Genomic DNA, 16298 nt, shown 5'->3' on the forward strand with positions numbered 1-16298 from the left:
GCGGCGGGGGCTGGGCAGGCCCGGCCCAAACACCGCAGGCGGGACCGGAGCTCCCCCTCCACTGGGCTGCGCCGCTTCCGTGCTGCCAGCCAGGCAAAGGCCGAGTGGCCCCGGGAGGCTGGAGGGTGTGGATGGGGGAACCGCGCAGAGGCTACTGGCAGAGCATGAGCCCCAGAGAGGGTGTGAGCTTAAGTGGTAATAAGGGGCTTTGGGGACGCCTGGCTATGATAGCATCTTGGTATGGAAGGCATCCCGCCAGGGCTGGGCACTGCAGAGGGGTTTCTGAGGGGGTCAGGGGGTGCCCCAAGTGGGCACTCAGCATAGCCACAGGCATGGACGTGCAGCATGAGCTGGTGGCTTAGAGCAGACCACCCACCCTCCCCATCACACAGCAAGCATGCAAGCACCAGGCAGCGTGCTCCCAGTTAAGGGTGGGGGCGACAGGTGCCCTCACACTACTGGGGTGACCGCAGGGCCATCTCTGAGGGGAAGGGAGAACACATGCTTTTATTTGCTCAATCTTGCAGGAGACACACAGAAGATACCCAAGAAACAGAGATGGTCACCCACCAGTAGCCATGGTCTGGTGTGACCACGTGATCTGCACACCAGACACAGGAGGGGGGCCGAGTGCGATGTTGGGCACCTGAACCAGGTCTTCCCTGTAGCAAAAACCACCTCACGTTTGTCCACCCCCAGGAGCAGCCAACCCTAAGTGAACTGACCCGATGTTGACTGGACAATTCTGGAGATGTGACTTTGGAAATGGATCTGAAATTTGCTTCACAGACAGGAATGTTATTTCACTCACGGCTGAAGCTGTCTTTGGGGACAGGATGGAGGCAGTCAACCCAACACTCCATCTGCATTCTAATCCTAGGTTTATTCAATACAACCCTTTCACTCTACACAACAAAGTACAAACGCAGCATTATATAACGCTACAAAGTTACAAAACTCAAAACAGAAAATTTATAGTACTGACTGTACAATAAAACCCCAAGAAGCAATGTACATATTGCCAAAGGGAACCTACAAGCCCACCATGAGTAACAGCTGCAACAGGAGCTCCGTGATGACTGCAGAGCTGGCCCTCAGCTTGCTCACCAATTTCAGAGAGAAAGGGGACATGGGCTGTGCTGTGTGTGCACAAGGACGTTAAAAACAACCATTTCTGGCGACTAACACAGGTTGTTTAGCCCTCAAGGTTGAAAGAGGACTCAAGCAGGGGAGCAGGGCCAGGCTGACAGGCGTGGCTGCTGCACCAAAGCATGCCTGCTCCTGAGGCCCCAGGCCAGTAAGCAAGGGCACGACTGAGCCACCCGACTGGCTCTGGGCCACCTGCGGTATGACAATGCACTCCAGGGCTGGGGCCGCACTGCCACCCAGAGCCCTATTCATCCCTGCTGGCTTTGCCACTGAAATGACTCTCAGGAACTGGAGATTGGGAGCTTTCTAGCCAGAAAACTGGGGGGAATCTTTATAGGTACCCCCCAAATCAACACATCTTTGCAGCCAGAACTCCGTCTGCACAGGAAACACCTCAACTGCTGCCTTGAAGCCTGCCCCTGAGTGAGGATTTCTTTCCTACCCACCCTCCCTTGGCTAGGAATGGGACAAAACTGAGTTGGATGGGATATAAGTTACAGGGGGCAGAACTTCCGTGGCCCTGCTTATCGGGAGGAGTTGGAACTGGACCGGCTTCGATGGCGGCGGCGGCCAGGGGAACGAGATCGCCTGCGCACCGGGGACCTGCGCCTTGGGGAACGTGACCTGTGGGAAGAGGAGAGACCACATCAGACATGCACAGGTATCATGGACTGCAGGGGTCAGGCCGGCCCCCTGCATGATCCCGTACAGCCTCTCGCCTGAGTACCCAGAGCCAGCGCTCCGTCCAGGGCACTGCTGGGGAGGCCTTGAGAGGGAAGGGGCTGCATGCTGTGAAGTCCAAAGGCGCAGCCCCAGGCTCCGCCCATTTTCTGAGGGTGGGGAGAGTGCAGCTCAACACCATTAGCAGAGGACAGCCAAACGCTGGCCTCTGCCAAGGGCATCAGCACCATCCCCTCTGACCAAAACCTCCTCCTCTCCTAACCCTTCCCACTTCTTCACTGGGAGAGGGGCCTGCACTGGTCAAACAGGATCCAAACTCCTGGAAATACTGGTGCAACCCATAAGGCCTGCTCCTCACCCCAGCAGGAGCACACAGGAGCTCCAAAGGCACCACACCACCCCTGCTTCCTCACCTCCCACCACAAGGCACAGTGGCCACGTAAGGTCCCAGGAGTGGCACCATCCATGGTGTTCAAAGCCCAGGTTGGGTCCAGTCAGTCCCCTGTGAGACCCCAATCGACTCACCTTCGTCTCATCCGTGGGGGTGACCGGCGCCACATGGGAGGTGGTGGCAGCATTCTCCTGGGAGGGCTGAAACGTCGGGGAGGCGGCCTAGGCCAGGGGGCCAGCACAGCAGTGGCAGTGATCTCCTGGCCATCGATTTGTCCTGTTCAAGAAAGGATCAGGTCACTAAATACCTAAAAGGTGCCTACCCTAGGCCAAGCCCCATGCCAGATGTGGACATGAGCAAGATGGACGGGCCCAGGGGAACGACAAACTGAGCTCATCCTAAAAGTAACTGCATGATTACTATCACTGGACATCTCAAGAAAACCATGGGGGCATGGAACGCCATGGAGACTCCTCTGTGGTGTGCTGGGGCAGCCTCCCAGAGGAAGTGCTGGAATCCACCAAGTGAAGGGACTGAAGGGACAGCGGTATTAGCACTGAGATTCCTTTTGTAAAGCAGCGGGAAGGGGACAAAGAGGAGTGGGGACACCTGTTAGGGCTGTGGCAGGACTGAGGTGGGGGTGAAGTGTAAGAACTCAATGATCAGTGGGCCACTGGTCACCAGAACTGACGAAAGATTGGGTGGAGGAGCTGGGAGTTTGGGATGAACTATGACCTCCTGAGAAATGGGGCTCAGGAAGAAGAAATTTCTGGGTGCGGCGACAATTTGAAAGGAGTTTCAGATGTCAAGTTTTTCTTAAGAGTTTAGAAAAATGTCTCAGGAAGGTGACCCCTAATACAGCCAGAATAAAAAACCATGTGTGTGAATGAGACAGAATGACATCAGCAAAGGGAAGCAGCTTAGGGAGGCCTGAGGAACCTGCAGGGCAGCACACACCCGACCTCAGTCCAGAGACCGTTCAGGGAGCCACACTCAGCCATGTACCAGAGTCAGAGGGCTCCTTTACCTTATCAGCTCCTACCTGAACCTTCAAGGAACTTCAAAGACACCAAGGGGTTAAGCCAGGCATGTGGATCTGTGTTCAGAAGACACTCAAAAGGCTAAACTTAAGTAAAGGCAGCCTAAGGCGACCCCCAACCAACGCCAGCATCCGCCAAATTAGGGGTATCATGGGTGCTGAGTACACAACAGATCCGTCTTCTGGACAGCCATCAGTACAGGCCAAGTCCTTCCACCTTCTTTCTGGAGACAGTGTGGAGTTGCTCCATTAGATGGCGCACAGCACAATATGAGGATACCCGCAAAGTCCTATCAGAACCTTAAAAAGTGGAATGTTTATGATCATGTACACCCCAGATATGCCCAAGTCTCCTGAACTTTTAGCAAGTGCTCCAGCTGTCAAATACACAAGATGGGCTGTCTCTAAAAGGAAGGAGTGCTTCACAGGCCAAAAGCTGACACATGCAGTGATGGACTGTAGTTTATGATGCACGCCTAAACACTCCACAGGGGTTCCAGCAGACTGAAACAGAGTTAGCTAAGTATTAAAGAAAATATCCTAGCATCCTCACTCTACCATGGCCTAAGGGCAATAACCCAACAAACTGTTAAGCTACTTATCTAGTGCACAGCAAGCAGGGCCTCAGGGACTTGAGGTTCTAGGTATTCCCACTTTCCTCCCCACTTGGCCTGGCAGCCAGCTCTTGGCTCCTGCTGCCTGGATTACCACAGCAGCAGCAAAGCCAGGGCAGAGAGAAATTCCCCATTCCTTACAACAGACTTGAAGACAAGATGAAAGCTGGCCATCTGGAACTATGTACAGGTGTTCAATGTTATTAAAACCATTTTGCCTAATACAAAATGGCCATAAGTGTCATATAGTTAAGATATAAACTTTTAGGAAATGGGTAATATTTGTAAATTCAGAAAAGTAATCCTAAAAATGCTGAAATCTAAGCCAAAATAATCTCAGGCAGGATTAAAGGAAACATTCCCATGAAAAAGCAAAATACTTCATTAAATTCATATTTCTTATAAAACAAACAAAAACGCACTATTTGATCCTTGAGCTTTTAACAGATTTAAAAAGTTCCATAAAACACGTTTTTGGTAAACACACATCCACTGATAAAGAATTAGAAGCCTGAAAGAGTCAGGGAGAAATGTGCCGGGCAGCCAGGCTGGAGAAGCCTCCTGAAGGCCCTGGGTGTGGGAGGGAGCTGCTCCCGGACGGGGGCAGAGAAGGGAGGTCAGAGGAGCCTGGGCGGGCCACCCACCTCCATCCATGTGCTTGAGGGCCTTCTCTGCTTCATCTGGATTCTCAAACTCTACATATGCATAGCCTTTTGACAGATGGGGGTGCATCCTTTCTACAGGCATATCAATCATTTTAATTTTCCCATAGGTGGAGAATATCTCCATGATGTGATCCTAGATGGAAAGAAGGGTCAGTTTCTATCACTTGTGTAAGTCTCAGAGAATTTGCCAGACTACAACCTTGGCATTCAGGGGGAAGCCTCCTAAACACACAACTATAATGCACCCCATTAAAAGAAGTTAATCAGTGCTCTTATCTGAACCATACACCATCACGCCAGTCCTCTGAAAGGTAACATTCTAAGTTTACCTTGTGGCAGAGGACTGCTTCTCCAGTTTTTCCATTTAAAAAAATTTCAGGAGACACATCCACTGTCCACTGGGTGGCTCTGGGATTCCTCACCTTGGTCACATTCCTAGTGAGCCTCCCAATGTGCACTTTGGTGGGTTTAGGTGAAGGGCTCCGCCTCTTCCTTTCCTTTTCATCTCTCTTGGGTAGTTTGGATCTGATTGAAGAAACAAAACAAAAGCAATCATTTTCTGTCAAGTCAAATTTTTTTTAGTGGAATGTTAACTGCTAGCATGAGTTTTCTGTAAGGAAGTGCTGGCTACCTGTCAGTCATGGATATTACCTGTCTCAGAAATCCTGTTGTTCAAAGACTCCCTTTTTGGTCTGGTTTTATGGTAGCTATGGGAACTTTATAGCCTCTAGCTTGTAAACCTAAGTTCCCAGCTAATTCATGGGTTTGGGGCAAGAGAGGCCCCCAGATGAGCCGCTTAGGGCTGAGCGGGGTTGGAGGAACTCACTTGGAGCGGGAACGCCTCCTGTTGTCATGTCTGCGTCGGGAAGGGCTTGGAGAGCCAGAGGAGCTGCTGGAACTGGAGCTGCGGGATGAGCTGGAACTGCCTGAGCGGCTTGATGCTGAGGAGGAGCTGGAGCCGCTGCTGGAGCCCGTGCTGGTGCTTGAACCCGAGCTGGAGGTAGAGCTGGACCGAGACCTGAGGGACGAGATAGAGGGGGTCACAGGCAACAGTGGCTGGGAGCAGCATTTCCTCACAGCATGGACAAGCCTACATGTGCACCCAAAGAGGAAATTGCTGTCTCATATTTTAAACTGCTTTCCCCAGAAAGGAAAAGATATCCGCCTCCCCTCCTGCAAGCTGAAGCCCAAGGGGTGAACAAAAACCCGCATTCCCACTGTGCAGGGGTGGCAAAGCCCTGAGTGAAGGAACCTGGCAAGTCAGAACACCACTTGCTTGCAAGGTGGTGCTGACTGACTCAGGGTGGTTTTCAATTGAAGGAAAAACAAGTTCTAGGCTAGGGCAACCCAACAAGTCTAAATAAAAAGCACTGAAGACGAAAGAATACCCCAAAATGACTCTTTCCTTAACCTCTCTAGAAAAGAAAACCCCAAACCCCATCTATACATAAGCAGAGCAAAGTCCAAACCTGTTTGCTCTAACAGTCTCTTCTAGCAACCTCAGGGTGTGCCTTCTTTAAGACAGAGCACTCGGTGGGCTCCTGGGGAGCGAAGGGGGCAGGACGGTGGCAGGGAGGCCCCCACGTGACTCCCCCCAGCCCCACCTGGTGCTGCTGCTCCCACTGGACGCGCTGCGCCTCTTCCGGGTTTTATCTCTGCCACGATCCTTCTCGCCTGACTCCTTGGTGGCTCCTTTATCTTTAGAGCGATCCTTGGACTTCTCGTCAGAACGGTCTTTGCGTTTGGTAGGAGAAGGAGCCCTGAACGGTGAGAAGAGTGTGAGACCACATGCCCCTCAAACCAAACCCTGAAGCAGCACAACCCCAAAGAGGGGATCCATAGGCTACAAGACCCCAGGGCAAAATGATCTGTGGCTTAGGACACTTCCACTGCAGAATGCAAGACATTTCCAATCTTCCCCTTTCTGAGGGACCCTAGCAACAAGCACCCCCAAAAGTAGCACTAGAAAAATCTGACAGGAGGATTACCTAGTGCTGGACTTTTTATTATTTTCTTTGACTCCTAGCAAGCTCTTCTTTTTCACTCCTGATAAATCCATTCTCCCCTTCTGAGGTGTTCAAAGCAGCAATGGCGGCCTCACTTATCTGAACTCTCACTTCTAACTCGAGTCTGAGAAACGATCCCTAATCGATTGCAATTTACGCCAAAGTGCAGCCTAATAACAAGATAAAAGGATTTACAGAGTGAACGAATGGCAAGGCAACAAATCCACTTTGCAGTCAAAAGCTGAGCACATGAGAACGCAAGCACACAGTAAACACCATCCAAAGCCGGAACACGCGGGCCTTCACCGGTCCTCAGGGAGGATCCCCGCCCCACAGGATGTACAGGCAGCTTTCGCCTCCGCATGTCTTTTCTTAAGGCAACGGCAGTGGTGTCCATCACTGTTAATTTTACAGGTGGTACAAGATCCATCTTTCACTCACAAGTTTGATGATGAGCCCTCGACAGCCCCTTAGAAATACTACAGCAGCTCACTGCAGATGCATAACAGAGGGAAAACCTGAGCGTGGCTCTCCTATCTGTTGCTGTCATTCCCTCATAGGATACACTAGACATATGATACGACTTGAAGCAAAAACCATTTTAAAATTAACTGGTACCAGCATCAGAACTTTAATACCTAAACACAAACAGATAAAATGTCCCATATGAACATTTAAAAGGCAGTAAAATAACAGTTAAGAGTTGTTACAAACATTGAACTTTAATATGAAAATCAAAGTGTTATGGGGGATGTATACCAAAGCCTACAATTTCTAAATGCAAGAAAAAATATTGATGAGGGGCTAGATATGATCAAGCAAATAGGGCAGAAATGGGACTTGTAGAATCTAGGTGATTATGTGGGTATTCACTGTACAATTGAACTTTCCTATGTTTACTTTTTTTCCAAAAAAAAAAGTGTCAGAGGAAAAAAGGTAGATACTGGAACTGGACAAGATACAGCATGGAAGGGTTTAGCAGAGTGCCTGGCCTGCAAACATGTTTAATCAGTGATAAACTGTCACTAGTAAAAACCAGTCAGGAACAAACTACCAACTCATGCCTTGTTTCCTGGGGACTGCTGCCTTCAGTATCTCCAGTGAGTTTCCACAACTTGCCTGAGTTGTAAGTAAAGACAGCAGGATGTTTGCCTCACCTTCCTTGATCGCCTGTAAGTAACCTGGACACAGCATACCGATTGGGATCTTGTTTTCATATGTGTAGGGATGCCCAAAATGCTGAAAAACATCCTGACTCGAGAGTGTGACTGGCTTTGGACAATCAAATGAGAGTGGAAGAGAGCAGAGTATCACCCACCCTTGCTACTATTTTCCAGGGCTGTAAAATCTGTAAGGTGTTCACCTTTAAGGTACTACACACACAAGCAGGCACTAGGGGATAAGGTTATCGTCCTTGGACAGAGTATAATTCAGTGGTCAGTAGCTTGGAGTCAGCCTGTCTGGGTTTGATTTGAGGCTCTGCTGTGTGACCTTGAATAAATCACTTAACCCTTTTAAGCCTCAATTTCCTGTTAGCATTATGGTGACATTTACAGTGCCTACACTTCATAGTTATTAAGAACATTAACCAAATTAACAAATGAAAGACGCTTGGCACCTAGTTAAGGCTCAATAAATTCTAGCTAATGTTACAAGGGATTTTTCTCCATGTTTGGAGGCTCCTTTCCCAGGTAAACTGTTGTCCAAAGTCACATACAATGAATGCTCAACAGGGGTCCCTGGCCCACTCCCACTCAGGACTACGAAGAGCAGCACTGACCAGGAGAAATGGTGTGCGAGCTACATGCACAACCTAAGGTTTCCTGGCAGCCACACTACAAAAAGTATGTTAACAGGTAAAACACATTTTTAGAAATGTAGCAGACACACTATAATCCAAGTATCTTTTCAACAGATAATTGGCATAAAAATTTATTACTAACATATTTACATCCCCCCCAATACCGAATCTTTTAAACACCTCTACTTGGGATAGGTATATTTCATAGTGCTCAATAGCTGTACGTGACCAACAGTACCTTACTGAACAGCATTCAAGCAGTGTGCAGATCCCTGAGACCACCCCCCCAAAAGAATCGCCCAATTGTACTTTGTGTAAACAAGCAACACCCGTTATTATCCTTAACCATTATAAAAATTAAGAACCACAGATTAAGCGAGTGCTTTGCTGGGTGTGGCCGAGCGCTAGAAAGGAAAGATCGAGCTCGGTTCTCTGTTCACACAAGTTCAGGTAACAGCACAGGACCTTGGTTACCTCCCCCATCCTCCGGAAAGGTGGCGCGTCCAACAGCCGGAGAAAGGAGAGAACAATTAGTTAAATCTCGAGCAGATGGCGTTTCAGCTCAAACCTTCGGGGCACCTTCCCCACTTAAACATACATTTCAGGCACAATTCATGCCTGAAATAACAAAGAGGGAAAACCACGTCTCTCCTCATTGATTTTTAACTTTCCCGTACCCTCCCTTCTGGAGTAACCCGTCAAACTGAGCTCCATGACATCAGGGGCCGTATCCGCTGAGACCAGCACGGAGAACGGCACACAGGAGCCCCGGAAACGTTCGCGGAGCCAGTGTTTGAATTTATGGCCCCGAGACGAAGACCAGTAGGTCTTCCAGATACCCCATAAAGCAACTCCGCATTCACCGGCATGGGCCCCACACGCAACCTCGCCGCCCCCGTCCGCGTTCACTCACAACTCCCGGGTCCAGGGGCCGGGCTGCGAGCGACTCGACGGCAGGGCCCGGCGCTGTGGGCCTGGGTCTCCCGCCAACGGACGGCGCCGAGGTCGGAGGGAGTCCCCACCGCCCCGAGTCCCGCGGGCCTGCCTAGACCCGCCGCAGAGCGGAGGAAACTAGGGTGCCCTTCCGCCCGCCGCCGTCCCGACCACTTCCGGGCCGCGGCCTCGGTACCTCCCACTCCGCCCGCTCCGGGCCACACTCTTTCTTCTCGTACTCCGCTCCGCGCTGCCAGGCCGCAGTCCCCACCGCGGGAATGGGCAACGGGCAAGTTCCACGATGCACCATGCCAAACCTAGTGGGTGGCCCCCGAAGCTTGGATGGGGTCGGATTCCCCCAACTTACATCTTCCCGCCGCCACGACCTCCTCCCGCGCTCCACAGCCGCTGAGACCGGCGCCGTTCTGTCGTCATGGTTAGCGAGCGGGAAGGCGCCGCCGTGCGGCGCGAAGCAATGACGCAAGCGCCTCAGCCAATGGGTGCGAGGGAGGAGAGAGTTAAAGGGCTATGGGCTGGTGGCAAGCCGCGATGGCGCTGTTACCGTGCCTTCGTTTCCGGAAGAGGCTCCCGGGGATACCCCGGGCTGGCGGCGCGCTTCAAGGGTCAGCAAGTTGGCGTCTTGATGGTATCGGGAGGGCCGCGCCGCCTAGGCAGCCCCCCGGCCAGAGCGGAGGAGTTAACCCTCCTCACGCGGGTGTGCCCTGGCCCGCGGCGGGCCTGGCGCAGTCCCTTCGCTGCGCTCCCGCCCCGGCTGCGTCCACACCGGGGCGACCGGCTGGTGCGGTCGGGGCTTGCGCGGGAGCTGCAGTCTCTGGCGGCCGGCCGCGGGGCCTGCATGGCGGAGGCGGCTTAGCGGGCCTGGCTGGTGCAGAGATGGGTCCGTGAGGTTAAAAACCGTGCGTGGTGTGCGGGGTGACCGCGTAGACGCTCTTCTAAGCGCGGGCGGAACTCGGCCGGGCTGGCACGCTGAGGGGGCAGTGCGGGTGAAAGAACGGGAGCAAAGGCAGCGAGGAGACAAGGTGCGGAAGGGAGGCGCCTCCGAGGAGCTGGCCCTGCACCTGAGGCGGAGCGGAAGGGCGCGCTGGCCGCGAGAACAGCAGGTGCACAGGGGCTAAGGCTCGTTGGAAGAAGCGAAGGCAGGCCGGTGCGGCGGCTCCGGGCTAGGAAGATGGAGTTGAGCGGTGAGGGAGGACATGGAAGGTGTGTGCAAGGTACAGCGCCTCCGGAGGCTTCATCACTCGCGTGGACGGCGCAGGCAGGGTACCTGTCGGAGTGAGACCCGGCGCTGAGAGGGCCCGGGCTTTGGGGTTTGTTCGCTGCTATGCATCCAGCTACCCCAGCCTGTGCTCGGCAAACTCCATGACTGTTAGTGGGAGGAAGGATGGTGCGCTCGGCCCTAGACGTCCCAACAGGTACGTGTAGCAAGGAAGAGAAGGAAACAGACCAGAGCGCTATTTTGGAGGAAGGAACTGACTTGGAGATGATTTATGGCAGAGTCCTGGATGTAGCTTGGTGACCGGGGTTGGATGGATAGTCCTGGGGACGGGGTCTGCAAGTCATTGTCCTCTGCTCCACGTGGTTTCCCCAGCCTGTGGATAGTGACCCCTTTTCTTTTGTCTAGTCCCCGTGGCTCCGTCCAGGGAGTTGTGTGTGCCCCTAACACCTCACCCTGGGCTGAGGGGTGTCTGAAGAGTCTAGGACAAAAGCTTGGGAGGAGCAGCCTGCCTCCTGTGACCCCTTTGCTGAGGCACAAGCACAGTTCCTGGGGGTGGGGGTGGGGGTGGGGTTGGCCAACAGCGTCCGACTGGGCTTGGGTCCCCTCTTTGGATTTAGGTTTGACTAGGGCGGGGCTTAGCAAGTTAAATTCTCTGTCTCGCTGTCACATCTGCCTGGCCCTGCGTGGAGGGTAAGTGGAACAGAAGGGCAGCCCTGAGCCTGCAGCAGTGAGGGTTGGCATTAGGAATGGGGCTGCTTCGGTGAAAGTCTGGGAAGAGGCCATGGCAGCCCTTTGGAGCCTCACACTAATTGGGCCAAGCATCAGTGCTTACCTGAAGGGTCTTGAACCCAGAGCCTTTGCCCAGGGTGGGGAGGCGGCTGGCTCGTGAGCCCACCATGGCAAGAGGAGAATGGGGATACCACCAGCTGGCCTGACAGCCCCCTCTTTTTTTTTTTTTTAATGCTCTAAAGTAATATAATCTGGCATGAATTTTAACACATTTTATATTAAACCTAAAAGGATGATTTATTCACTTAGAAACTTAATCATATTTGTTTCTAAATATTACTGATTTTTGTTATCAAGTATGTTACCAGATGTTAAAACTTTACTAATCTGAACGTCTTGGCTTTTGCCATTTTGAGGATCAACAGAATGTTCAGAAGAAACATAAAATAAGGAGTCCTGGCTCCCCCTCCCAGCTCTCATTGGCAACATACAGAATCCTTGGGGACTGAGGACAGGGAGCTGGGGTGCTCGGAGACCTCAGGAGGTCTTTGGCCCAGGTTAGATGGAGAGGGTTGGGAGGGGCTCCAATGGACAGGGTATTCAGCAGCGGGCCTCTGGCCTGGAGGTCTACACCACAGGCATCCTGCCAGGTCTGGGCAGTGTCCTGAGCCCCCTTCCCTTTCCTCCCAGGGCTGAGGGCCACCTTTTGGCAGTGTGGGATTGCTCCCACTTTGAGAGCATACCTGCAAGGTAGAATGTTCCCTCCGCCTTCATCCTGTATGGTTCTGGTGGCCTCTGCCGTACCTGCCCTTGGAGGCTGGTGACCTGGAACACCAGAGAGGGTCCGGGATATTGTGCTGGAGTTCACAATGGGCCACCCAGAAGCCTTGAGCCAGGTGTGTCTCCCTGTAAACCACACCAAGGAAGTACTTGAACCCATTTGCTAACAGTCTCTGCGGGCAGACACGGGTGACTCAGCCGGTTGGAGGAGGGGTTTGGATGAGGTCAGGGAAGTGATGATAACTCCATGACCTTGGGGGAGGCATTAGAAAAGGAGGTGGGTTGCAAAGGCCGTTTCCTGCCTGTGGTGGTGGATGCCTGCAGCTGCTCAGAGCTCAGGGAGGGGGAGCCCAGGAGGAGGCACTGGTGGTCCTGGGGAGCCCGGCAGGGTGTGAAAGGACCAGCCAGTGAGGGCCCGGGGTTGTGGTGAGGCTCCCCAGCTCCGAGTTCATGTCTCCAGAGTTGAGGGGGTGGTCAGGTCCTGAGGCCCCTCACTGGGAGCACCTCTCCCAGGAGGTGCAGGCTGCTCTCTGGAAGGGTGGCAGGGCCAGGGGCTGCTGAGGGTGGGCTTGCGAGCCTGTACTGGTTTCCATGCCCAGAACCCCATGCCCATCTCTGCCCCAAGGAAGTTGAGGATAGTGACCCCTGAGCTGCTACAGGGTTGGAGTGGGGCCCTGTCAGAGCTGGGTGCAGAGCAGGGGAGCTGGAGGCTGAGCTGTCCCTGTGCCATCCACAGCCAGTCAACTTGGAGCTGCTCTGGCTTTGGACGCATCTGGGGGGTGTGGGCTGGGCCCCAGGCGTGGTGCCTAGTCAGTCCCATGTATTGAGGAGAGCAGGCAGGGCCCCTCCTCCTCGGGCCTGACTCCACAGCTTCAGCCCCTTCTCCTGCCTGCTTGAAGCCAGGCCAGTGGGTATGAATGGGGCTCCAGGGCTCAGGGCTGCTCTGCCTCCTGGCTCTCTCCTGGGGCCCTGTGGGGGCTGGGGCCTCCCCCTTGGTGCCCCTTGTTGGTCAGCCTCCAGGCCCACTGGCCCTGAGCCCTTTCTGATGCAGGGCCCCCTTGGTGTCTGCCCTCCCTCGGGGAAGGGACAGAAGCTTCAGGAGCTTGAACTTTGGGGGCTCAGAGTCTGATCTTAGCTAGGGTTCAGTGTAGGAGTCCTTACGTCTGGAGGGTGGGATGCTGCATACTCGGCCTGCTGGCCTCAGCTGTGGGGTGGGGACCTGACTTTGGTGTTGGGGTACCTCTCAGAATCCCTATGGGGTTATTTGCTCAGTGTAGGAGTGGGTGGGGTTTGGCTTAGGTAGAGCCCTGTCTATATCCCCAGGAATGTCCCTGTCTACAGGTGAGGCTCTGGCCCCCAGCACAGCCAGCGGGGGCTGGATGGCACGGGCAGCCCTCACCTTCATGTCTTTGTGGGAGCGGGGAGCCCAGAGGGCCTGGCAGCTTCCTCCAGAAATGCCACATTAGTCCTCAGAGGCGAGGTCAACAGCACTGGCAGGGCTGTCACACAGACAGGGCAGCAGGAATCCGCTGCCCTGGCTGGCAGTCTAGGTCCAGGCTAGTCTTTTGAACCCCTCTCCCCTCATCCCCAAGCTCTGGCCCTGTGGGTGTCAGGTCTGACTGCCCTGGGGCCTGGGACATTGCTGCCTGCATGTGTTCAAGGAATGGACCGAGTTCAAGCTACACTGCTAGGGTCCAGGCCAGGCAGGTTCAGCCACCTCTGCACGGGTGCTTGGCTGTCCCCAGACAGCCTGTGATGCCCTTGGGCCTGTTTGGCCTCTCCAGGTGCTGGCCTTGGCTGGCTCCACCATCTGCCTTGGTCGGTGTCCTGCTTTGGGAGGCCAGGCTCAGGGATCACTGCAACTCAGGTAGCCTTGGCTTGCCCTGGAGTCCTGGATAAAAGATGTGGGATTGGAATTTGCCCGGCAAGAAAACTGTCCAGTTTGCTGAGTCCCTATAATCAAAGAGCACCCTGTGAGGGATGCAGGCAGACACTGGGGTATGGGTATGTCTTTTGGTTTGTGGGGATCCATGGAGCTTCTGGGTGAGAGGGCTCCCCTAGCTCATGTGGACAGCAAAGGCACATGGTGGGGACCATTTCTTGGTGCCAGTCTGCCTACAGCAGTTGTGCCAGAGATTGCAGTTCGTCTTGGTATCCAGGTTCTACCTAGGGTGCCTGCCTGAATAAAAGACTAAATGTCCCAGCTCTCTGCACCTGGTGCAGCCCTGTGCCTATGTGCTGGACATGGACACAGGAGCGTGTGACATCCTGGGGCTGTGCCCTCCATATCCTCCCCCTGCTTCCTGATGATTCCATCTGGAAGCTTCAGGGGCACCTTGACCCTGAGAGGTGACCTTGAGGGAGGCCTGCACCTGGATGGAGTAGGCAAATGGAGTCTGGCTCCCTGGGACCTTGACTGTAACAGAAAGCTTGGACTGCCTTCTTTGGACTTTGGACTTGGCGAAGAAATAAACTGTCCGATGTGGGATTTTCTGACATGTGCAGCAAGCCTGATGCAGTCTTCACTCTGCTGAAACTTCTGTGGTCAGGTCCGGTCCCCTCGACCTGTGACCTGCCTGGAAGCCCTTTGCCACCTCAAGGGGCTTGGCCTTGGCCCTGCCCTGCAGCTGGGCTCCCACTCCCTGGGTGGCAGCCCTCCTGGTCAGGGCCTAAGTGCCGAGTGCGGCTGTCAGCTAAAGACAGTCCCCTCGCCCACTCTGTTTCAGTGGAGCCACACTGTTGGACAAGGCAGGAGTTTTCCCCAGGCCCTGCTCTCAGCCCTGATCTGGATGTCTGCCCACTGACTCCTGTCCAGGCCACACAGGGCAGGGATGGCACCACCTGTCTCCCGGATCTTCTGACTCCTACAGGGGGCAGAACAGGAGTCAAGTCCCTGTGAGGACTGCACCTCCCAGATGCGCCAGCTGTGTGGGACCAGCATCTCTAGGGACCCTCTGGGCCTGAGGATCAGGAATGGGGCTGGGAGTGGAGCGGGCGCACTGTCCTGCTGGGGGAGCCCATGCTCCTTCCTCCCACCTCCCTGGGCTTAGAGCTGCCACAGCTGGAACCAAGCCTGTTGCGGGTGGGGAGGTGGGTTCTGAGGCCTCACTCCTGGGCTTCCAGTGACCCCACAGATGACCTGGGGACACCATGTGGTCTACCTTTCTGGGGCTCCTGCACTTACTTGCCCAAGCTCTGTGCTTGGGTGCAGCTGCAGGCTCCTGCAGACACCCCTGGGTGCCTGGGCCTCTGGTCCCCAATACCACAGCCTCACCACAGCTGCTGAGTCTTTTTCTGATTAGGATCTTGGCCTGACAGTCCCCACTTTATTCCTGCCAGTCTCTGCACTCATCTTCCCACTTGGCCGTCAGTGAACCACCTCTCCCTGGACTGACGCGGTCCTTCTGCATGTGCTCCTCCTAGGTGCTGTTCCTTCAGTCCTGAGCGCCTCTCCTCACACCCTGTTTCTGTGGCACTGAAGGAGAAAAATGACAGATTTCTAAACCTCCAATGTGGGCTTCAAAACAAGCCCAGGGCACCTTGTTGTCGGGCTGTTGGGTGTGGGCATATGCCTGGTCATGCTGGCCTCTGCCTGCCTCCTGGGGCCGGGAAAAATGAGCCACAGCCACCCCTGAAGCCAAGGTGCAGGCCCACCTCTCAGAAGGTGTTTTCCATAGGGCAACGTTTAGGACCACAATCACCCCTAAGTTTATTTTTTACAGCAAGGAACTAAATGATGATAGTCTGAAGAATTTTAAAGGGAATAAATGAGCTATTGGAAACTACTTGCAGCATTCATAAACTCTGAGAGACTGATAAAAATGCAAATTTGAAACTGTCCCAGATGAAAACAAGTCTTTTCCAAAACTGAATTCTAAGGAAATGTAAAACAGATTCAAATCATGCACATTTAGAAAAAGTAAAAAAAAGTGCATTAAAAAGGAGCAGACACTGAATTAGAATATTCTGGAAGGTGGCTTACAGCCTGTAAGTGGCCCTGGAGGCAAAGGCTTCCTGCACACCCAGGTCTGCACCCTCCTACACCCACCCTACGATGCTCTTCCCTTGCTGTGTTTATCTGACCTGCTTTTGCGCTTGCACTTTGGGCTTATTCCTTCACCTGGCAGTGAGTTTTCTATGTTTACTACATACCAGGAAAAACTAGCTCTTGCTCTTGTCTGTCTGAAACTTGGTACAGGAGGCTTGTGTGAGGACTGTGTGTGGGTGAGTGAGCCCTAGGACCCCCACTGTGTGTGTGACTCATAGACCGTGG

The 16298-nt window shown here is 53.7% G+C and overlaps 1 protein-coding gene across 3 annotated transcripts; it reads right to left on the minus strand.

Moving 5' to 3' along the window:
- Positions 1–864: 864 nt before the first annotated feature.
- RNPS1 (RNA binding protein with serine rich domain 1) lies at positions 865–9779 on the minus strand. 3 transcript variants are annotated; one of them, XM_036920556.2, is made up of 8 exons: positions 9647–9779; positions 6528–6715; positions 6144–6299; positions 5366–5557; positions 4962–5064; positions 4519–4672; positions 2356–2497; positions 865–1773 (listed from the first exon to the last, which is right to left on the minus strand). In XM_036920556.2, the coding sequence occupies exons 2-8, from the start codon at positions 6596–6598 to the stop codon at positions 1674–1676; spliced, it is 918 nt and encodes a 305-aa protein (XP_036776451.1). In that variant the 5' UTR covers positions 6599–6715; positions 9647–9779; the 3' UTR covers positions 865–1673. The 3 variants fall into 3 exon arrangements, with proteins under 3 accessions (XP_036776451.1, XP_036776452.1, XP_036776453.1); XM_036920557.2 differs by lacking the exon at positions 9647–9779 and adding an exon at positions 9260–9437; XM_036920558.2 differs by lacking the exon at positions 6528–6715 and having other exon boundaries at positions 9647–9740.
- Between the last annotated feature and the right edge of the window lie 6519 nt (positions 9780–16298).

The sequence above is a fragment of the Manis pentadactyla genome, chromosome 10 (genome assembly GCF_030020395.1).
Source record: "Manis pentadactyla isolate mManPen7 chromosome 10, mManPen7.hap1, whole genome shotgun sequence".
NCBI lineage: Eukaryota > Metazoa > Chordata > Mammalia > Pholidota > Manidae > Manis > Manis pentadactyla.